Source organism: Mandrillus leucophaeus, unplaced genomic scaffold (assembly GCF_000951045.1).
Source record: "Mandrillus leucophaeus isolate KB7577 unplaced genomic scaffold, Mleu.le_1.0 Scaffold103, whole genome shotgun sequence".
Taxonomy (NCBI): Eukaryota; Metazoa; Chordata; class Mammalia; order Primates; family Cercopithecidae; genus Mandrillus; species Mandrillus leucophaeus.
This window is the reverse complement of record NW_012098432.1, coordinates 1,511,765-1,536,065: the sequence shown is the minus strand read 5'-3', so window position 1 is coordinate 1,536,065 and position 24,301 is coordinate 1,511,765. Positions and strand designations below refer to the sequence as shown.

Genomic DNA, 24,301 nt, shown 5'->3' with positions numbered 1-24,301 from the left:
AAAAAAAAAAAAAAAAAAAAAAAAAAGGCTTTGATCAATAAATTGCAAAAACGAGCAACATTATTAATAAAAGTGTTACACTAGCTTTGTTATATCTAATGACTACAGCATTCAGTAAACACAGTTTATAGTTTTATCAGTGAAACATAGTTTATAGTTTCAGTGTACAAGCTTCCCACTGTGCAAATGCAAGCTATTTTAAAAGTAAATCCTTATAGACCGGGCATGGTGGCTCAAGCCTATAAAACCAGCACTTTGGGAGGCTGAGGCAGGCGGATCGCCTGAGGTCAGGAGTTCAAGACCAGTCTGGCCAACATAGTGAAACCCCGTCTCCACTATAAATACAAAAATTAGCCAGTCACGGTGTCAGGCGCTTGTAATCCCAGCTACTAGGGAGGCTGAGGCTGGAGAATTGCTTGAACTCAGCAGATGGAAGTTGCAGTGAGCCAAGATTGTGCCACTCCACCCTGGGCAGCAGAGTAATATCCTGCCTCAAATAAAGAAATAAACAAATAAATAAATAAATAAACCCACCCTTATATGGTTCTGTGATTTCTGCATCTGGTACATTATATTCAGTGTCAGATTGGGTCAGGTCAGTCTAAATCATAGACCTTTACTGTTTCTCATAATTTCAAACGAAGAAATAGGCTTTAACATAGAAAATTGTTTAAACTAATTTAACTTTATTTAAATTTGTCATCCAGACAAAATGAAAAAGACTTTTGACTAACTTTCAGTTGAAACACACACACACAAACACACACACACACACTACACACTTAAAAAATTGTATGCAAGTATTGTTTTACATTTGTATTGGGAATGGAAGATACATCAGTATGTTCGTGTTTCCTGAGTTAATGTCTGATGTTTTCAATTGATGCTGTGCTATTATTCAGCAAAAGAAAATAACACTCAGAACAAAATAATGTTGTCTCTCATTTTTATTTTGATTAATAGTGTTCTATCTCTTGTAATTTTTAGGTGCTTTTTGGAAGATGGAGCTTCAAAGGGTGCCTGGCTGAACCGGTCAAGTATTATTTTTGCGGGAGGTGATAAGTGGTCAGTGGATCCTCGAGTTTCAATTTCAACATTGAATAAAAGGGACTACAGCCTCCAGATACAGAATGTAGATGTGACAGATGATGGCCCATACACGTGTTCTGTTCAGACTCAACATACACCCAGAACAATGCAGGTGCATCTAACTGTGCAAGGTATGTATTTTCAGAACTGCTATATTGTGGAAGATTATGCTTAGAAATGCTTAATATTTAGGTATCAAAATGACTAGGAAACAATTAACAATGCTGAAATATTCATTGTCATTGAAATATTTGTTGAAGTATATTGTTATTGCTTTTAGGAGTTTACATTCCTAGATATCAGAAAGTCGTTAAGAGTCATACAGACAAAATGAAAAAGTCGTCTGACAGACTTTGAATTGAAAGACACACACACAAACACACACTTTAAAAATGTATGCAAGTGTTGTAGTCATTAAGAACTGTAATGACCATTACGGGCATACAAATCCCTACTTACAAAGATAAAGAAATATCCATTAACACCACATTATGACGTTTGTAAATGATTCACCTCATATCTTCCTTTGATTCATCCCTTCAATCAATCTTTGAGAGCCCATGATTGATACATTAAATATTTGAAACTTACAATAGATACATGGAAATATTAGAACTTTTTGAAATTTGCATAATAACTCTTTAAATGCAGTCCGCCAACCATTCAAATACTCTGTCTCAATCCAACCTCTGTTTACTTTGATTCAAGTCAAATGAAAAGTATCAGCCTTCTAAGATTTCTTTATTTAAATACGAAGTAATTGAGAATACATGTACACAATGGTTTATATTTGATTTACTTTCAGTAGATCATAAAGCATGCTAGCTAACTTTCAATCTCCAGATACAAACAGAAGCATCAAATTATTTTATTTATCTTGCATACTGAAATGTAAGAGCATATGTACCCTAAAATACAAATGGTTTTCAAGAAAAATGCAATTATTATGCTAGGAGAATGGAAAACGTTTATTTTTTGCCCTTTTACATTATTTCCTTCTGCTTTATAAATTAATCATGTGTTCATTGTTTACAAGTATTATGCTCTGTGGAAGTGAAACTGATGTTGCCATATTTCTAAGTAAAATTAATAACGAATCATGTGATAATGTGGTACCAGAGCATGCATGTTTTATTCCTAGTAGGAAAGTTGAGTGAGCAAGTCAGTTGTACTCTCTTTGAGTTTACCCTTCAATAAGTCAAGGTTGAAAATTAATTTAGGTGCATAACTTAAGTCTGAAAAAGATTACTAATCTATAGCCTTATTAACTGAGCTTTATTTCCTTACGTACAGGTAAACTTGAATTCAAATACAGCTTCAATTGTTAGTACAGCAAATATTTTAACTTTGTGATAAGGTTAAACTTATTAAACGATTAACTTTAAGGAGGAAAGTAAAAATTGAAAAATAAGTCAATGAATTTCCTCAGTGATTTTTCTATTTATTTTTTGCAGATTATTGCAGACTGTGATGATGTTCATTATTTAAAAGTGGTATATCCCAACATAATAACATTTTCACAAAAGTCTATCTTTAATCAGAGATTATTCAGGGATTACAGAGGGTGGGAGTTAATCCAGCTTCAGAAACTGACATGAGATTGTAAGACAAAACACATTTCTTATGTTATTCAAGCCTAATCCTGTTCTCTTGTTCAGCTCTCTGCCCTTTGACTTGAGTTTCTAGCTCAAAGACTATAAAAGATTTTCATTATGTGAAAAAAGAAAGTACACTTGAACAATAATATGTTCAAGTTAGTTAAGACACAGACATTTTGCTTGTTCATTTTAAACTTGTAAATTTAAATGATATATTTCTGAAGAATAAATATATCCCATTTTCCTTTTTCCATTCTCTCTTGTTCCATATTAGGCCTATATTTTAAATAACCAGACTATCAGTATTTAAGACCAGCCTAGGTACATGTTTAATTCTCATAGGATTTTTAAACTAACTTTATATTACTTATGTTGTTTGATATTGTTCACATTTTTAAAATTGCTACACGTCTTACTGTAGTACTCTTTTTTGCTGGTCATTAGATGATGGTGAACTTTTGAGCAGTTAGGAATGTACTTATTGAATGTTCCTTCAGTATAATATTTTATTCCTCCAGAAAAAGAAAAATCCATGTTACTGTTTTGAAAGTATAGGATTGGATAAAATTAAAAGCTAATAATTTTACAGTATTTATGAACATAATTACTTATTAGAAGTTGATTGACACGTAGGCGTTTTTCATATTACATTAATAAAGTTCGGGGAATACATTAATAGGCTTGTCAGTCAATTCAAGTACTACATAAATGTCATAAAAAGTCAACCCCACTACATTTCTTCTCAATGAACAAAAATAAACTGATGTGTACACCTCTTCAGTCCCTAAATTTGTTAGATTGTCTGATGCCCAGGGGTATCAGCATAGTTTTGAAGCTTATGCTCTTTGCCTAACAATCTGTCAGTCCTTTATGCACCAAGATAAAGAAGCTTAGCAACTGAGGGAAAACTGTATTAATCACTGATGTCAAACATACATTGGCTGGTAAAAACAAAGCTCACCTTCAATTGTTGCATGTACTCCAGGGAACTATTCTTTTCTAATCATTTTGAAAAGGGATAAAAAGTGGATATATTGTCAACACAGACACTATGTTTGAGAAATTTATTAGTGCTTGACTTCTTAGAGCTATTAATATAAATAAATGGAGCAATGGAGGAGGAAACACACTAAAGTAGGAATAGGAAAACCTGGATTCTAATCTGGAAATAGGCAATTATTAAGTCTCTGAACTCTGGCTTTCTCATTTCAAAAGGGACATAAGACAAGAAGATCTTTAAGGTCCATACCAGTCAAAAAAAGACAAATGATAAAAACATACAAAAACAAAACAAATAAAAAACAGTAATAAAAATCCCACTTCAATTATTTGCTTTGATTTAATAGGAAAAAATGTATTTAAGTCAAAAAAGAAAAATATTTTATAACTTTTATCGAACACCATGCAAACTAATATTTACATATAGCCCCTGTTACTACTTACTCCACAAGTACGTTTCATTTCTCTTTACATTTTTTCTTTATCCAATGGAGCTGAGTAATCTATGTATTTATGAAATTTGAAGAACGTGATAATTTGGAGCCTGGCTTTAAAAGGGTGGAAACTGGCTAATAGACTTAGTAATAAAATAAAATTTTTCATTACCTATATATAACATGGTTTTGATAAATCAAATGACCTATTATTCACTGTTTCAAACTATGTGATATATTTACAAAGAACTCATTTCTTTGTTTATAAGTGTATAAGTGTGTGAGGCTGGAGGACTTGTTATGAAGCCAGGGCTCCCTAGTACAATACTGTAATGATAAGAAACATGAAATATAAACACCTCCCACCTGAATATATGTCAGGAATTGTGCTATGGTTAGAATCTGTCCCCCAAAGTTTATGTGTTGGAAAATTAATCTTGAAAGGAACAGTGTCTGAGGTGCAGTCAAATAAAAGCTGATTATTCATTCATGAGAGCTCTCATTAATGGTTTAATATTGCTGTCATGGGATTGGATTAGTTGTTGTGAGAGTGGGTTTCTTATAAAAGTGAGTTAGGCCCCCTCTTGCTTTCTTGTTCTTGGCCATCTGTTTTCTGCCATGGGATGATGCAGCACAAAGACCCTTGGAAGACGCTGGCACTATGCTCTTGGACTTCTCAGCCTCCAGAAATATGAGCCAAATAAATTTCTGTTCATTATAAATTACCCAATCGGGGATATTCTGTTATAACAGCATAAAATGGACTAAGACATGGTTCCTACTTTTAGTTCTCCATGACATTTAAAGTCTAGGTTGTATAGAACACAGATTAGACACTCATAGATATTGTGTATTAAATAAGCACATATGAAGTGTTTATTGCTCAACTCATTCCCTTTCAAGGAAATATACTCTATGTTTTCTCTGGTCAGAGTAGAAGGAGATTTGACTAGCACATAACTCTATAATCAAAATAACTTCTCAAAAATATTTAACTTCTCCAGGGTATTGTAATTTCCTTAGGGTACATAACTCACCTAGAGTATTTGTAATAGGTGGGGTGCTTCACTTCCCTTATCAAGGGTGGGCTTCTTTCTCTAGATACTGGGAGTGTAGTTAGAAGACAATATTCAGGGCCCTTTTGAGGATAGTCTCAGCTGCAGAGAGCCTCCTTGCCGAAGTCAAGGCCTGCCTAGAGTAGCTAACACCCAATGACTGCTTGAGGCAAGGAGTATAAAGACCTTTTCCTTTTAGCCCAATGTAGGAGAGCTTTGATGGGCCATTTTAGGTTCAGAGCTCCACATGAGCAGCTGAGGCTATTGTCCAGACTCCACTGAAGCTCTACTTCTTACTATATTCAAACCCATCTCCTTCTTCTTCCATCCCCAGGGGCTGATCATAAGGATATTGCCTAATAAACATCCTGCACTCTAAACTCTATCTTATTTGCATTCATTTCACAAAGATCCTAAACTATGACAATATCAGATCCTTATCTCTTGCTTAGTCATTATTTTGAGAAAGCCTTTATAAAGTGAAAAGACATTCAGGCATCATTTATTATTAATATTCTATTTTATGTTAAAAGGGATTTGAAGTGGCTTATGGAGAAGTATTCAGAACACCAAGATAGATAGGAGGAACAAAATAAACAAGAGAAGAGTAGGATGCAGTCAGAGGTGAGGTTAGATCACAAAATTTGTAATATGATTTCCATATACTTTCAGAGCATAGCAAAAATTCAGTAAGATTTCTGAAAGCCAATATATACAGAGAAACAGAATCAGTTATTCATTTCATAGTTCATAGGTTAAAACTTATTTTTCTCAGTACTCTGATCCTGTTTTTCAGAATAAAGTAGCATTTCTGCTGTGAGCTATCTCAGAGCAACACAGTGAGGTATAAGGAACATCTCTTTGGTACCCGTAGCATTCATTCATAAGGCTTTTACTTATAACAGCTTTCATTATATAAGTTTATAAACTTATATAAGTATATAAGTATAAGTTTACTTATAAGTTTACTTATAACCTGAAGTGCAGGGAAGTAAAAAAATAAACTTAAAAATAAATTCAATAAGATGCCATTCCAATAACAGGGAGATAGCTTTTTGATTACCACCTTAATCTACAAATAAATTTTAGAACCTATCCTTCTTAGGCAAAACTCCACAAATGTTATTTTTCCCAATTAGTCATTGAATAGTAATTCGAGTGCAGATACTTCAGAGTTATACTTACCAATGATTATCTGGAGAGCAATTACTCTATGTAGCCACAAGTATAAAGCCATAGTCTCCAAAGATTAGTACATCTTTGTCTAATGTTAACATCCTTTTAATGAATAGCAAGGCCTTGACAAGACACACTGAAAGAGAAGGACATCACACTCTGTTCCAGTTTGAGCTGATGGAAATAAACAGCATCACAAGACATGGGCCTGCTTTTTACCAAAAGATCAAAAGGAGAAAAGAAAAAAAAAAAACAAGACCAAAAAAAAAAAAAACATTGGACAATTTAAGCCATTGTCCTGCAACAGTGAAAATTTCAAAATTTTCAACAAGTCAAAAAATGAAACCAAAGAAAAATTATCTCCACTAACAAAAATTTTACAGAGCTACAGATGTTGAAACAGTCATTGTCTGGATGCAATAATGGCTCACGACAAGACTCTTGCATTGGATCCCAGTCTGTTTTATTCAGGATCTATTTTTACCTGTGGAGGAGATCAAAATTATACATGGGAACCCAATCTTCGACATGCTCTAAAACACAAACAAATGGACAAAGAGTCAAACTACATGCTGTTAATATTTTTAGCATGGAAACAAATAATAACCCATTGAAATAAAAATGGCTTAATTACCTGTTACATAATGTTACCCTACCCAAAATATCTTTATCTTTAAGGAATGCACCTTCATACTTACAAAACATAATCTTAGGTAGATGAAAAAAAAGATAACTTGTTAGTGGAGCTACTACTAGTTAAAACTAGGAGTAAGTCTCCCAAAATTGTCCATGTTTTTTGTATGTGATCTATAGCTTCTTTATATCATTAACTACATAACAGAGCTACATTTCTAAGAACATATATGATAAATACATGTTTTTTATCTGCTGGTAAGAAAATGCTTATTATTTGCTCTCTAAAATTTGGCTAAAAGTGATCTCAAATATTTAAAATAAAAGTTACATTTATAAGGGTGTACATACTCATTCTCATTCCCTTTGCAGGGGATTCCGACCTGTTCTACCATAAATCATTCTTTACTAACCCAATTTACATTATAATGCAAGTCCAAAGGAAGTCAAATTACACTGAGCTCAGGCAGACTAATCGACACCTGACTACTGATCACAGGGTGAAAGACCAAGTAAGTTCAGTTACTGATGAAAATAAGATTGTATTGGTCCCTACAGATTTTCCCCACAATGAAGTAGTAATGATGGAACCAGGCCTAAGAACATTCTATTATTTTTTCTATTTCTATTTATCTGAAATGTCCAGTTTTGCAACTTATGAAGACAGGATCTTATTAGCATTTTGGAAGATATGCCTCATTAGTTAATAGGACGATGATTTTATATATATATATATGCTCTGTTTTGTTTTTTCTGAGACAGCATCTCACTCTGTGTCCAGGCTGGAGCATAGTGGCTCAGTCTTGGCCTACTGCAGCCTCAACCTCCCTGGCCTCAGGTGATCCTCCCACCTCAGCTTCTCATGTAGCTGGGACTATAGGTGCAGCCCACTCTGCCTGGATTTTTTTTCTTTTTTTTTTGTAGAGATTGGATCTTGCCATGTTGCCCATGCGGATCTCAAACGCCTGGGCTCAGGTGATCTACCCACCTTGGCCAACCTCTCAAAGTGCTGGGATTACCGACATGAGCCCCTACGCCTGGCCAGGACTATCATTATATTCCCTGGGTACTTTATCTAGTGGGAAATATTTAATCTGTTGAAATATATTAAGCAGTATTATTGAGGTCTAGAGACACAATGGTCTGATATCTAAACAATTTAGAATAGTTATGCCTAATTTGAGAAACTGGGGAAAAATAAGTTTTTCAGGTGTCATTTGTGATCTTAGACTTCAGCAAGATTATTTCCACAAATATACCTTCACAGACAAATTCAGAATGAAGGTTATTTTCCCAAATGTACCTTCACAGACAAATTCAGATCTAAGATTATTTCCCCAAATATACCTTCACAGAAAAACTCAGGTTCACCATCTGTGCTTATGTGGGGTAAGCTTTTTTAGGCAAGGAAATATTGCATAACAATTAAAAAAATTAATGCATTTTTCAGGTGGACATTTTCAGCTTTCTTTTCACACAATCCCTTCTGGCTAGAATTGCTATGGTTACATGGCAGGATATATCAGACCAGATTCTAGGAATTTATTACCTCACTTTTCTGTGAATATACTGACATTCATTAGGTTATGGATTTAGCTACTATGATTTATAAGATATAAGGTGAATTGAGCTACTTTTAGTAAAATTCTTGTTTTAATATAAGCTTGTCTTCCAGAATACACATTTTTTTCTTCTAAATATTCTAATATTCAGAATTATCGAACATTACTTTTCTACAGTTGGGAATAAAGAAGTAGCAGAAAGAGAAAGTACATTTCAGTAAATAGTATTTTGCTTCCAAAAGATTTTCTATGTAAATATATGGATCATATTTTCCTAAGCAAAATTATCACATGAAGTTTTACATATTGCCTAATGTAAGGTCTGATATTAGAACAATACGGTAAATCAAAACCAAAATTCATAATGGACTTCTTACTCTACACAAGGGGAATTACTAAGTTTTTCTTATAATTTTCAATTTGTTGTTATTTGCCAAGGAAAGACAGGTAGAGAAAAGCAAAAAAAAAAAAAAAAAAAAAAAAAGGTCATATTGATAGCCACTGCACATTGTCAGCTTCCATCTGAGTCATCTCTTTTTCTTTTCTATAGAAGGAACTTTGTGAGTTTATAGCAGAAGGAAGGAGCACTACTGGGATTTAAGTAAGCATCTTTGCTAACTAGGAAATTATACCAGCAAGGAAGATTCTACTTCACTGCCTTGAATCTACTCATAAGATGAGTAATATGTTGAGAGGGTGGTAGAAGAGGGGCAAAAATCAAATAATTATACAGCTTGTGGTCAGGGTTGATGAGGAGAAATGTTGCCCTACTTTAGTCTTCTTTTTTTTTTTCAAGTTTTAAGCTTGAATCACAGTGGCAAGCATTCCATAAAAACGTATGTGGGTATAGGATATATAAGAAAGAAGAAGAATATTATGTATTATTCATTTGGAGACTAAGGCAGTATTTCTGTTTTTGATAACACACAGTCCAAAATACCATTTGAAAATAATTTAAAGTAATTATCCCTTTAAGCAAGATTTGCTGCCTTTAAAAGTTCCTTTAATGATTAATGGATATTTCTTACAATTCCTGAAGCACAGAGTTTGAAAAGTATGTCAGAGCTCAGCAGACTGATCACATTTTCATATTCTTGGTAGTAATTCTTAGTTTTGCATGTGCAATCTGTATTGGAAAGTGGTTATATTTGTTGCCTGTCTTGGAGTATATTCATTTTGTTTTAAAAAACAAAGAAAATAACTGTGTAAGTAATACATGTCAAATCCCAGTGCAATGTACACTATCACTATGAAAATCTCTCTATAAATAAAAGATTACCAACCTCTAGCTGGCCTATTTATTTTAAGAAACACTGCAAATAAAACCTATGTCTGGTGAAGTAACTTATGTTCTTGGAGTCATTGTAATGGGATTTGATATATGAAATTTTTTTCTGTTTTTCTTTTTTCCCAAATCACGTACATAATTAAGATATCACTATAAAGACAATTAGGAATTTACTGTTTTCATTAGTTAAATGCCAACTGACAATACTTCTTGTAACCTTTATGTAAAGCAAAGATACAATTTCACAGGAGAAAATTTTAATCTGCTAATACTGTTTACTGTATTATCTGTAGTAGAAAAATAAGAATTAATCATATATAGCACCAACAGGAAAATGGACACAATTAAAACTGGTGGCAAAGCTTAGTTTGCAGAATTAGAGGGAGGTTATGTTCCAATATCTCTCTTCCCCATACTTCACCACCCATCCCTTCAGCATCTTCTGGTTAGTAATCTAGCAAGAGTAATAGAAAGACTTGGGAAAGAAGGACCAGCACCAAGTTGTCAGTTTTCTAACCCACATTGGTAGGTTTGCGTTTAGACAAGTGGCCCTTAAACAGTTTGTGGTCATGAACCCATTTGAAAATCTGATGAAGTTTGTAGACCCCTTCTCTGGAAAAATACACATACCTTTAGCATACTTCTTTACATGAACACAGGCTTATGAACTCCCTAAATCTATCTGTGGACTCCAAGTAAGGTCTCGAGTCAACTTCTTGAGCGTGATGACTAGGTCTTATTTTATTTTATTTTATTTTTTGACTCTCAACAGGATGGTGTGTGACAAATGTTAGAAACTCAGTAGAGTTTTTTTGTTTTTATAAATGCACGTATTTCTTTCTGCCTAGCTTCATGCCAGTCACTTTTCTTAAGCTGTGACTTAGTATGTTGATGTTATCTTTAGGACATAAGACCATGAATGCTGACATAATAAGAAAAATAAATAAATTAAAAGGATTAGTTAAACGTTCATGTCTTAGATTGCTTATTTTTATTTGAGGTCAAAACCTTCTTATCTTCTGCTAATTTCCATATTTTCACAAGTGTAAAATAGTGAATGCATGTTGTGGTAAAAAGTAACAAATAAGACACCAGCCTTCTACAAAATATATTCTACCCTAGCAATGTTTTTGTTTGTTTGTTTGTTTGTTTTTCTTTTTTTTTCTTTTTTCTTTTTTTTTGAGACAGAGTCACGCTCTGTCGCCCAGGCTGGAGTGCAGTGGCGCAATCTCGGCTCACTGCTAGCTCCATCCCCCGGGTTCACGGCATTCTCCCGCCTCAGCCTCCCATGCAGCTGGGACCACAGGCACCTGCCACCACGCCCGGCTAATTTTTTTTTTTTTTTTTGTATTTTTTAGTAGAGACGGGGTTTCACCGTGTTAGCCAGGATAGTCTCGATCTCCTGACCTCGTGATCCGCCCGTCTTGGCCTCCCAAAGTGCTGGGATTACAGGCGTTATTTTGAGAAAAAATATACTTTACATGGGACAGAGTAAGCTACAAAGACTGTAGCCAAACGTTTCTAATGCCAAATCCAAACAAGAGTTTAACATTTAAAAAGAACCAACAGTTATACAATTATAGGTGGATGGACACTTTGTAAAATGAAATATTGAAGACTTGAGGAGGGACAGATTTCGCAGCTATTTGTTAGTGCAGAATAAAGTGAGATGTGTTGTTATTCACTCTGCTTAGAACTTGTTCATTTTAAGTGAGCTCATTTTAAAAGAGCAGGCAGGATGACTTCAGTTTAAATCAATAAAGACTTATGAAGTCTCACTTTAATTCAATACCAACTGTGTGCAAATAACTTTGCACATGCATTCATTCATCACCTCTTGTGGGAGGCCGAATGATACAGTCTCCAAATATGACTACATCTTCATCTCCAGAACCAATGAATTTGCCAGTGGCAAGGAAAAATGTAATCTGATCTTAAGACAGGGCTATCCTATAATCCCAGCACTTTGGGAGAATGAAGCAGGGAGATCACTTGAGACAATCCTGGACAACATAGGGAGAGCCTATTTCTACAAAAAAAAAAAAATTTAATAGCTGCTGTGGTCCCAGCTACTTTGGAGGCTGAGGTGGGAGGATTGCTTGGGCACAGAAAGTGGAGGCTATAGTGAGTGGTGATCGTGCCACTGCACTCCAGCCTGAGTGACAGAGGGAGACCCTGCCTCAGAAAAAAACAAAACAAAACATCAACAACAAACAAACAAAAAAACAAGTGCCTAATAACTTAGATTATCCACTCAGGCCCAGTGAAATCACATGGGCCCTTAAAAGTGGAAGAGGAAGGCAAAAGAATGGTCAGAGGGAACTGACTGCTGATGAAGACCAGATTGATGTGCTGAAGAAGGACTCAACCTACAATGGCTGGATTTAATGATAAACGAAGGGGACCCTGAGCCAAGGAATATGGATAGACTTTAGAAGCCAGACAAGTCAAGGAAATGGATTCTCCTTTGGAAACTTCAGAAGGGAATTCAGCCCTGCCAACACCTCGAGTATAGCTGAGTGAGACATGTCTAGCCTAACAGACATGTAAGATACATTTGTGTTGTGTTAAGCCACTAGATTTGTGATACTTTGTTATGGCAGCCAATAGGAAAACTAATACACTCCCACATGCACATTCACACATATACACACTTTAAAATAAAGGTACCTTTATATCCATCTAGAATAAATTTCTTAACCTCAGTACTACTGACATTTTGGGCCATATGAGTGTGTGTGTGTGTGTGTGTGTGTGTGTGTGTGAGAGAGAGAGAGAGAGAGAGAGAGTATTGCTGTACAAGTGTAGGATGCCCTGGCCTCAACATATGGACACTAGCAACATTCCCTGGTTGTAACACTTAAAAGTCTGCTGGGGCAATAATCACCCCTGGTTGAGAACCACTGATGGAATGGAAGACACATGCTTTAATTTTCGAATGCATGGCAGGTCGTGACAAGCTCCATGAAAATATAGATCATATCTATCTTAATGACCTAACCTGAGTGAGTATAACAGGGGCTGGCATATAAAAGGGGCTGAAATAAATATTTAACCGATGATAGAATGAAGGAGTGAAGTCTCTTAGAGTATAAACAGCCAATGACCAGAGAAAATTCTTCTGAATTTTTTTCTCTTTGATCTATTTCCCCTGTTGACACTAGTAAAGATCAGTATTCTTTATCCTAAGTAGTTTGGCATGGCATAAGTATTAGATTGACCTCAAGTCACGTTCACTTTTAATATTTATAAAGTGTATGAACTTGGTCAAGTGTCTTCATCTGTTTAACACTCACCTCCATGCTCTGAGAAGTAAAAAGTAATCCCCAGCTCTCTTGTTTGCTGTAAAAATCTAAAAAACAATTAGATATATATTTCTTGAAGTGTCAGACTCAGAATAGGTATTCAATCTGAGTTATAATCTTTCTTTTTCCAAAGAGCTAATAATGTGCATATAGGTCCTTTCTTCTTTCTCCCTTTGAACTAGGATGCAACTGATATTGCTCTCCCTGATTCCAAGTGATCTTTACTAAGAATTTAGACAACAAAGTTAGACTGTAAAATATTAATAAAATTAATTACTCTTTCTTCTCCCGGATAAATTCTATGTGAAAAAGATATAATAAATTTATATCAATCTTAAGGTTTTGAACTAACATAATTGAAAATAATCTTACATTTTTTGGAAAACTTCTACCTAAAATTAATGGAAAGATATTATGCACTGATTTTTGCCTGTTTGATCCCAAAGCTATTCTCTGCACCTCTCTTGCTATGCTCTATGTCACCCTCACACCAGAAGGTGCATTCCCATCCTACTATGTTTTTTCGTCTCTGGCAGTGTTCACTCAATGGGAGATACTGGCAAGTGAGTGATTGTAGACTGGAGGAAGAGAGAAATCAAGCTATCTTCCTCTCTCTTATTGCCACAGGCAGTGGTGTCTCCTGCAAAGCCTTTTATTTCCTTGGCTCCAGGTTCAGTGGGACAATCCATCCTCCTACTGGCACAGCTCACACTGGGAAACCCCATGTCATGGGCCTAGCTGCTATTGAACAGTCCTGACCTTTGGGCTGTGGCAATGAGACCTGTTTGCAAAAGTATTAGTGACTTCTTCTTGTTACAAATCCCTGATGTCCTCTCCTTCATGTGCTCTGGCTTCTTATACTTTCACCTCTTTTGTAAAAACTTTTCTGTTTTAGACCATCCTTTTTCTGAAATACAGTTGACACTTGAACAATATGAGGGTTAGAGGCACTGACCTCCTACGGAGTCAAAAATCTGCACATAACCTTTGACTCTCCCAAAATTTATTAATAGCCTACTATTGACTGAAAGCCTTACCAATAACATACATAGTCAATTAACACATATTTTATGTTAATACATATATAAATATGTATATGTATGAACCATGCAATGGTATTCTATATCTATTATACTGTATGTATAAGAATATATAGGTATTCTGTACTGTATTCCTACAATACAGTAAGCTAAAGGGAAGAAAATGTTATTAAGAAAATTATAGAGAAGAGAAAATGTATTTAGTATTCATTAAATAAAAGTGGAACATCATAAAGTTCTTTATGCTCATCTTCACATTGAGTAGGCTGAAGCAGAGGAGAAAGAAGAGGGGTTGGTCCTGCTGTGTCTGGTGGCAGAGGTGGAAGAAAATCCAAGTGTACATGGACTCTTGAAGTTTAAACCTGCATTGTTCAGGGTCAAATGTACCTAGATTGGTTTCTATTTTCCTGACTGTATCCAGACTGATACAGCTTTTTCTTAAAACTTCAAGTGGTTTTGAGTTGTAAATATTCCCAAAAGGCAAGTGTTTAAGCTCTATCCTTTATATAGTTAACCATTTTATGTAACGATAATTACTGCCTTACATTCCAGGAAAAATATGTCTCATTCCTGAATATCAAAAGCAAATTTAAAAACAAATTTTAAAATTAATTACACATATATTGGGATCTCAGATTTATTAAACTAATTATTAGAAAGTAAGATAAATTGGGGAAAAGCTAAAAGTATGCATAATTATTAAATGCTGGCATTTATGTGAGCCTTGGGCTTCTCTTTATTAGCTTTTTGGGTGCAATTATCATTAACATTTCAGTTGCATCTTTAATGAATATTGGAGCTACAAATATACAATGGCATGAGTGAAAATAGGAGTCTTTCATTACCACACAGACTGAAACTTTAAGAAAAATAACTTACAGAGAGTCTGTAGAGCTGTGATTATATATTTACCCTGGGAGCTATGAGCTGTCTAGAAGTATTCTGAGCTTTGATTTTTACAGCTGCACCTGTGCCAGGTGGAGAACCTAATGAAGAGCAATTTGGGCCTCTTCAGTAAACCAGTTAACTGAGTTTGGACACTAACTCTAAAGCAACTTAGCCACATTCTTTGAGCATTTGCTTTGTGCTAAGCATTGTTGTAAGTGTTGGAAAAGAAAGATCTGCAAATAAAAATTAGTCTTTTTTTTTTTTCAAGGAAATTGCCTATCAGCTGGGGGTTACTGACTTGGAGGCAAACGAGTGCGCTAAAGTTAGGTAGGGGCTAGGACAGATGTATATATAGGGCACATAAGAAAGGTCTTCTTTTTCTGGAGGATCATACCCAACTTTTGGGGTGAAGTAGTGGATAGGTTTGAGGTTTAATTACAAGGCATGAAGCGATAGCCATAGTATACTGATTGGAAGTTACTTTTAGAGTGTATAGTAAGTCGTTCAGAGCTCAATGAAGTGCTGAATAAGCAATTAGATGTATACATTCACATTGTCTTGTTTCATAAAATGGAATAAGAACTGTGGAGAAGGAGTAGGACCAGGACAAGATGAGAGGAATGGCTCAATCAGAGAGTATTGTCATAAGATAGCCTTTAGAAGTGGTACTGACAAAGAGATGCTCAAAGGTACAGCTCGTCGGAGTTGGAGATGGCTTGGAGGTGGTTTGAGCATGTAGAAGCGACGGGGAGCAATGGAGGACTCTGGGGAGCATTTGTAGGAGGCTATAATTGCTGAGCTCAACTGCTGACTGGAACCATTCAATACTGAGAGGAGCAGCTGCAGAGAGCTTAAGCAGGGAACCCTGGAGAGCCACAGTTGGAGTATCCCCAGATTAAGAAGATGCCAGGGGAAGAAGCAGTTATGAGTGTCATTGTATGGAAAGTTCGAAGTTATCCATCCAGTTCCACCATCTCTGCAGCTGGAAATGGTTGAAACACAGTCTTATATATATGAAGAAATGGTGAAATATTGATAAGATTGACAAAATATGTTTGAGATTTTTAAATACAACTTTCCTCAAACTCAGACGTAGGCTTCCTTGGCTAATGTGGTATTACTTTTGGTTGTTTGTTTATTGAGGAACAATTTTGCCCCCAAAATAGCTGTTACATTGGCCAAAACAAGGAGACTTGATTTTAAAGTGAAGGATTCACTAACCAAAAAATCAACGAGAGTATATGCAAAATTTGGTATTTTTTGATATTTCTCCCCTGGAAAGAGTTTTTATCCTGTTCTCACAGTTCCTGATGCTAATAAAAAAAGATTAAGACTGTTTGTATTAGGAAGACAGAAAAAGTTAGCTAATAGAGAATTTGGAAACATCTATTATCAACTTATCCACAAAAGATGCTGTTGTATAACAATGCAATGAATTCAGGTTATCATCACATTGAACACTGTCTGCCATTACTATGAGGCTGTTCTCTTCAAATATTGTTCAGGATAACAAACCGTGGTATATTAGTGATCCCTTCTGCATCTTTTTGGATCAGCTTGTGTTTGATTATGGAGGAAGATGGAAGCAGCATGGTAGATACTTTATTTGAGTAAAACACAATTGTGATGTAAAAACTTGAGAAAGATAATCCAGCTGGAAATTATTGTGTTAGTCCACCTTTGAGTGAGAGCTGAGAACTAGTGTGGATCCTGTAGAAATGGGAGAAAGAATGTGGAGGTGGAGGTATTCATTCAACTTTTGAATGTGAACACTGTAATTTTAAAATAATAATGCATCTGGTTATATTTTTGTTTCGTTGGAATCTCATAGTACTGCAAATTTTTATCAAAATCACTCAATCTGGAAAAATTCTATGTGAATTAAGCCACATGGGAATCAGTTACCCTGGCTTAACAGATATTTCATTGCTGTGGATTTTAATCGATAAACTTGACCTTCTAACTTTGCCGGTTATACAATCTGTTCTGAGCAAACAATGGAATGATGTGAAGTGAGTCAGACTTTGAGTATATTAGTGAATTGGGGCCTGAGTGACCAAGAATGAAATGTCAGGATAACAACACAAAGAAGAAAACTCATTTTTTTAGGTTCAACTTATTCATTTTTTTTTTTTTTGGCACAGCATACCATACTCTCATTTAAAAAGAGCATTTTACCCAAAAAGCTATGTGTGTTTTTCAAGGTAACATAAATTTACCTTTCAAGCCTCTGACTTAGTAAAGACTCATGGAATAGTTACTTTAAGTCTGCTCTGAACAAATAAAAAATTGCTCTCAAAGGTATTTATTTAGCTAATGAAGATGCCTTGCAGACCATTTGAACAATTATTTGAAAGCAGAAACCATTGCACGGCTCATCCATCTCTCATGGAGAGCTGCTGGCTTTGCACACCTTGGAGTGTTTTTTTGTTTCCCAACTCCAAAGGAGAAACTGTCCCACTTTCTGAGACTTAACATGTGATTGGAATTACTGCAGGGCTTTTGAGCTCGCAGTTCATACACTTGTTTTTGACAGTATGATGTGTTCCTCTTTTAACTTTGCAGTAGAACACACAGCAGTGAGGTTGTTCTTAAAGGCAACCTAACTCAATTTTTGCTTTTTGAAGAGTAGTTTGCTGTTCAATTTGGCTGTTTCCAAAATATGTATCACCTACTTTTTACATTTGCATGTAGTTAAAAAAATTGGTATGGCCTTATCAAGATGAAGCAAAAAGAATGTTTTAATCTCTGGACTCTTCAAATTCACAGGGACTTCATGGAACATACTGAAGCCTTAAAATACAGAGTTAATCAAATAGAAAGCTATATATTTCAGAAACAAATTTATCTTCTGGTTTGTTTCTTCAAGATAAGTAAAGAGGTCAGACTTCTAGTACATCACCTTCTGAAAGAATAGGGGTTGTTATACATATTATTAAAATTTTATATTACTATTCAAAGATAAGTAAATAAAACAGTTTAATTTGATATGTTTCATAGTTTTCCAGCTCTCTCCTTGTCCCAGTGCAGTATTTAACATTCCATAGCATCACTATAATGTGACATTTATGAGTAGCCATTGGCGCCCAGTGCACAGGCTGCTGTGCCGAGCGTGGCCTCAGCCCTCTCTATTACATAAAACAATGAGCATTGACCCATATAGAGCTATAGAAGGCATATACACACACAGGAAACATTGAGAAGAAAATGTGACACTGACCTCTGCCTTCCTCTTTTCCCCAGACTTCCGTTGTCAATCAAATAATCAGAAATTGCCCATTACACATAGCCCCGTGGACCTCTTTTGCTGAGTTCAGAATAAAAACACTATGTGTGGTTGTCTAAAAAATGAGAACTTTCATTGGGAATAGTCTAATGATAAGTTAGAGTACTGTACGCTTGGAATTGAAAGATCTCTGGGTTTTTGTTTTGTTTTGTTTTGTTTTGTTTTACAGAGTTTCACTCTTGCTGTCCAGGCTGGAGTGCAATTATGCAATCTCAGCTCACTGCAACCTCTACCTCCCAGGTTCAAGCAATTCTCCTTCCTCAGCCTCCTGAGTAGCTGGGATTACAGGTGTACACCCCTATGCCTGGCTAATTTTTGTATTTTTTTTTAGTAGAGATGGGGTTTCACCATGTTGGCCAGGCTGGTCTCATACTTCTGACCTCAGGTGATCCACCCGCTTTGTCTTCCGAAAGTGTTGGGATTACAGGCGTGAGCCACGGCACCCAGCCTGGTATTTTGATCTAATAATTCTAAATATATTCTTTACATTTTCAGTGTTTCATGATGAATGAGTATTTTTTAGAGGTCTTTATATTATGCAGAACTTTGCTTAAACTTTGCTGTCTATTGCTTACTATCCTGATGATTAGTAAGGAAGAACATAAGACATTTTGTTTCCGATAAGACTCATCATACTTTTCACTTTATGCTTTATACTTTATTTAACTTTTAAAATTACAATATTAATAGACATGGCAGCATCAGATACTATAAAATAAACATTTAAATAAATGCTATGAGTTTAAGGATATCTCTGTAGGAAAAAGTGTAGCCAGAATGGCAGGGAAACCCCCACTCCCTGCTTCCCCCGGGGCAACAATCCTTCTGCCGCTCTCTTCTCTCTTTTTCACACCCTTGCCCTCTAGGAATACTGAACATTTTGCTCTTCCCTTAGAGAACCTGATGTGTCACACCTCTGTGTTTCTGTTCTTTCCTAAACACTCTTCCTTCCCTCTAAATAGGATTAATCATTTCTTCTCTGAGTATCTCTAAGCATCCTTTTGGCTCTCCTATCATAGTCTGTTACTTCTAAAGGTAAACCACATGAGGGCAAGTAATATGCTTATTTATACTTCTCAACATATGATTTCTTAATGAATTAATTTGTATTATTACAGCCAATATGAATCAACTAATGGAACCATGTTCTGTGGCGGAAATGGCTTCTCCTAAATTCTGATATTACACAGTCACACACATTGGAAAGGATGAAAGTGCTAGAGTAAGACTCATCTGAACGTGGACCTTGGCTCTGCCACTTAGGAGCAATATTAACTCAGGACTGAGACCCTCAGTCTATGGGTAGCTTTGTGGAGAATGAAACCCACATTATAGAATTACCTTCAAAATTAAGAAATGAAATGTGATAACAACTGGACACAAAGTCAGCACTCAATAAATGACATTATTATTATTATATGTAATAAATACCTTTCAAGAGGTTTGTATGTGTGTTCATAACCCGATGAAAAGGTCAGTTATTTGTTTTTGCTCCTCAATTTCTCCTTTATTACTCTAACTTCTTATTTAATAGACGTGTCAAACAGCATTGTTATAAATATTAGCTGCCTATTTCTCTAAGTTTATGTTTTTTCTATTCTTAGTTATGACAGCACAACATAGATAAATGCATATGCCAAGCCATTTTTCAACTTTATAATGACAAAAAGGCTTCTTATCATATCTAAATATGTTCAAATGCCACTTAGTTACTTTTTAAAATCGGAATTAATGAGATTCTTGCTAACCTTTTTATTTTTTTAGTCCAATCATCTCCTAGTCTGACAAAGCATTAAAAAAAAAAAAAGAGAGACTTCATTATATAACTTCTAACAGTAGTAATGACAGAGTAATTGTAGCCCAAATTGGAAAAACTTTTGGTTTTAACTAAAGGAAGAGGAAAGGCTTAATAGCATCCCAAAAGACTTTATAAACAAAATGATGGTCATTAGCAATAGCAAAAATGAGGACACAGGAGCAAAGAAATCCACCTAGTTAAAATAGGTAACAGTAGGCAGTGATTATGGAAAAATGATGGCATCATGAATATCTATATGGAAACACTGAAAAGGGAAACAACATCGTTTCCTAACTTCTTTGATGTTATGACACAATCAAGAAACCGAGACAGAGGCAGTGAGAGAGACTGACTACATGAACTGTGGTAGCTCTCAATCCTCCCATCAGGAGGCTATGCAAAAATTATTCTCAAGAAAGAAACCGTATCTTTCCATAGGACTGAATGCTGTAGTACATGGATACTTTGTGTAAACTATGAGAAGACAAAACCAACACCCCTACATTTTTCTAGGAAAGAGAGAAGGGGCTTACACCACTTTCTGGTAAATGGGAGTGACAACAGCAAATGATAGCACCAAACTCGAAATCATATGAAAAGTGGGATGATCAAATGAATGGAAAGAATTTAGAGTATCTGGTTTTCATAACCTGGACTCAGACTTATTTCCAGTTAACTTACCCATTCAGAGCACAGCTTTGTACCTCATTTACTTCTTCTGTGAAATGTGGGAAAAAAATCCACAAAGGATAAGTTTGATCTGGCATTAATGTAACAATCACCTACGTTTTGATTGTTGAAGTAAAGGATGGACAAATTCTGTCTATAGTGAAGCTGGCCCCAAGATGAAACAGACACTGAAGTAAGGAAAATAACTTATTCCTGTCCTCATGGATGCGCTGCCAGTGTCTTCTTAGAATATAGATAGTGGTATGTATTGGCTAAGAAAGAGTTAATTCCTGTTCGGGTTCGGCATCTCAAAATCATATCCTAAATTGACCATAAGCTCTGATCTCAAGGACCAGAAATATCTCACAATCTTCTTATATTGTTCAAATTAGAATGTCTTTGTTTCAAATTTAGCAATTGTTATGTTAATGGAGAGAATGTTGGTATTGTGATCAGCTCGTCACAGAGAAGCTTATACCACTGAGGGATTAGAGACATGCTGGGAAAAATACTGTCTTGCATACACTAAGGAGTATACTTAGTTATCACTGTTTTTTGTTTTGTTTTGTTTTGTTTTTTTACTTTTCTTCAGAGGAAACACTTTCTGTTACTAGAGTTTGCAACCATGTGTAAATAACTGTAAAATAATAGAATTCAGAAATGGAAGCTCTGTTTCTTTTTCTTTTGTGTCTATGTGCCATCCATGCTTTTGTTATAAAAGATTAAAAATGCTGAACAACTAGAAAGAAATGATTAGAAATTAAATCAGGGTAAAATGAATAGAAAGAAAATTCTGATCAGTTGATGAAGGCATATCATTTGTCTTTGAATCTTCTTTCAGTATTAACATATTTCCTCATCCTTCAAAATCGAATTGCTAAGACTGAGGCATCCAAAAACAAGAACATGGGAACGTCACATGCAAAATATGGGTTTAGAAGTGACATTATGTAGCCTTCTTTTCTTGTCTTGTTTGTATTAAGTAAGGGTAGAAATGTAATGTATAAAAGGATTGCTTCCGGCTGCGCGCAGTGGCTCATGCCTGTAATCCCAGCACTTTGGGAGGTTGAGGTGGGCGAATTATCTGAGGTCAGGAGTTCGAGACCAACCTGACCAATGTGGTGAAACTCCATCTCTACTAAAAATACAAAAATTAGCTGGGCGTGGTGGCGGGCGCCTATAATCCCAGCTACTCGGGAGGCTGAACCTAGGAGTCGGAGGTTGCAGGGAGCTGAGATCGCGCCACTGCACTCAAGCCTGGATGACAGAGTGAGACTCCATCTCAAAATTAATTAATTAATTAAATTAAAAATGATTGCTTCCATATTTTAATAAATATGTGAAGCTAGAAATAACATGAATTTAGGATTTATTTTGCACCTTTGAACCTACTCAAACTGTTAAGAATTTTCTTCAGAGAATTACACTGAATCACACATGTCCAACAATTTAAAATGAGTGCTTAAACGTCAGATAAAAGAGAAAATTATTTTGCAAAATTAAATTGAAATTATTACAAAATGCATGAAATATTCAAATAAGAAATTTATATACATGTATACATACATAAATGCATATATACATGTACTTATACATATATAGATATACATACACCTATCCATCTCTCCATTCATCCTTTCACACAGTTCATTTATTAACAAATATATTTGAGAGAGTATGGTAGAATACATTATTCTTATATTGCTTCAAGTGTATTCTTTGCAGTAATAATTCCAAAAAATGATCTGCAATAAAAGAGATTCAAATTAAGTTTTGAAACTCTGAATACTACACTCCTATAAGACATACAAATCATAAATGCAGACAGGATCCTGTAAGAATGACTTTTATCAGCGTAGCTATAGTAGACAGAATAACTGTCTTCAAAGATGTCATGTCCTAATTCCTATAACCTGTGAATATGCTCCCTTTCGTGGGGAAGGGATTTAAGGTTATGGATGAAATGAACGTTTCTCATCGGTCAATTGAAAATAGAGACATTATCCTTTATTAACTAGTTATGCCCAATGTAATAATGAGGGGTTATTATAAGTAGAAGAAAAATATAGAAAAACAGATCGGAGTTATGAGATGTGAGAAGGACTTACTCCCTATTGCTAACTTTGAAGATGGAGGAAGAGACCAGGAGATGGTGGGCAGTCTTTAAAAGTTGGAAAAGACAAGAAAACACATTCTCCCCTACAGCCCCCACAGAAGAAAGCAGCCCTGCCCACACCTTGATCTTAGCCCTGTAGGACTAGTATTGGACTTCTAACATACGTAATTGCAAGATAATGCATTTTTTGTTCTTTTATGTGGCAAAGTATCTGATAATTGGTTACAACAGCCACAGACATCTAAATATATGCTGTGGCTGTTGTAGTGATTACTACCTGCCAGACACCAGGGTACATTCTTGATACCCATTAACATATTAGTCAACCCAAAAAGCAACAAATTTTAAACATTATTCTCCTCTGTATTTTATGAACGAGGATATGGGTCGTGGTGGTAAACTCTTGTAGGTTAATAAATTATGCATAATGATACCAATAGAAAGTACCAAAACCAAGGCTCAAGTTAAAGACTAATTACACGTAGTTTATGCTTTAAATTTCTTGCTGTTCAGTCAATCTTCTATCCAACTTTCTTGACACAACAGCCCTTTCTTTCTTTCTCAATATACCTGTTTATTTTGGGAAACACTAGTGTAGTGGAAAGTAACTACACTTCAGAGACTAAGATCCTAATTCCAACTTTGCTCCTAACTACTCACATAACCTTAGTAAAACAATCTTGTATTTCTTGGCTACTATTCTTTCTGGTATTGGTGCTCTCAAAACAGCTCCTGCTCTCATGGGGCTTAGAATCCATGCCTTAGCATTATTCATACCTACAGTTAAATGTGTTGTGCATTATTTACAACTCCCTCAGGACCAATGAATAGATATATTAATCCCATTTTAGAGAAAATAAAATTAAAATGCAGAGTAGTTGAGTTTTTCGCTGTAGATCAAAAATGCAGTGATAGTACAGCCAAGTTTTAAATGGATGTCATCTCATTTCTGACCAGAGCTCTTTCCACAGTACTACACTTAATCATATTTTAATAAAAATCACATTACAAAATTCTTACATATTGCTTTATTTTTATACAAACCTAATTAAGCCTTGATACCATTAATATATTACTGTTCAAATACACTTTAATCAAATATACTGAAGAAATGTCATTGACTAATAAATAATATATTGTCTCAATTTTCTTCTGTATAATGCTTGATAGACTTGCATCTAGACAGTGATTTCAATGAAAAATAGAATGATATTTCTCTCACTAGGGTGACGCACAAGCTCTTTTATTTTTTTTAAGTACTACCAGAAATTATGGTTAAAATCTAAGACTCTAGGCTGGGAGTGGTGGCTCATGTCTGTAATCCTAGAACTTTGAGAAGCTGAAGTGGATGAATCGCTTGAGCTC

The 24,301-nt window shown here is 35.2% G+C and overlaps 1 protein-coding gene across 2 annotated transcripts in view; it reads left to right on the top strand.

Annotated features, from left to right (window-relative positions):
* NEGR1 (neuronal growth regulator 1) overlaps positions 1-24,301 on the top strand; it is a 942,943-nt gene that overhangs the window by 354,346 nt on the left and 564,296 nt on the right. For both annotated transcript variants that reach the window (XM_011977699.1, XM_011977695.1), the window contains exon 2: positions 988-1,220. In XM_011977699.1, coding sequence (XP_011833089.1) covers positions 988-1,220 — 233 coding nt within the window. The remainder of the gene's footprint in view (positions 1-987; positions 1,221-24,301) is intronic.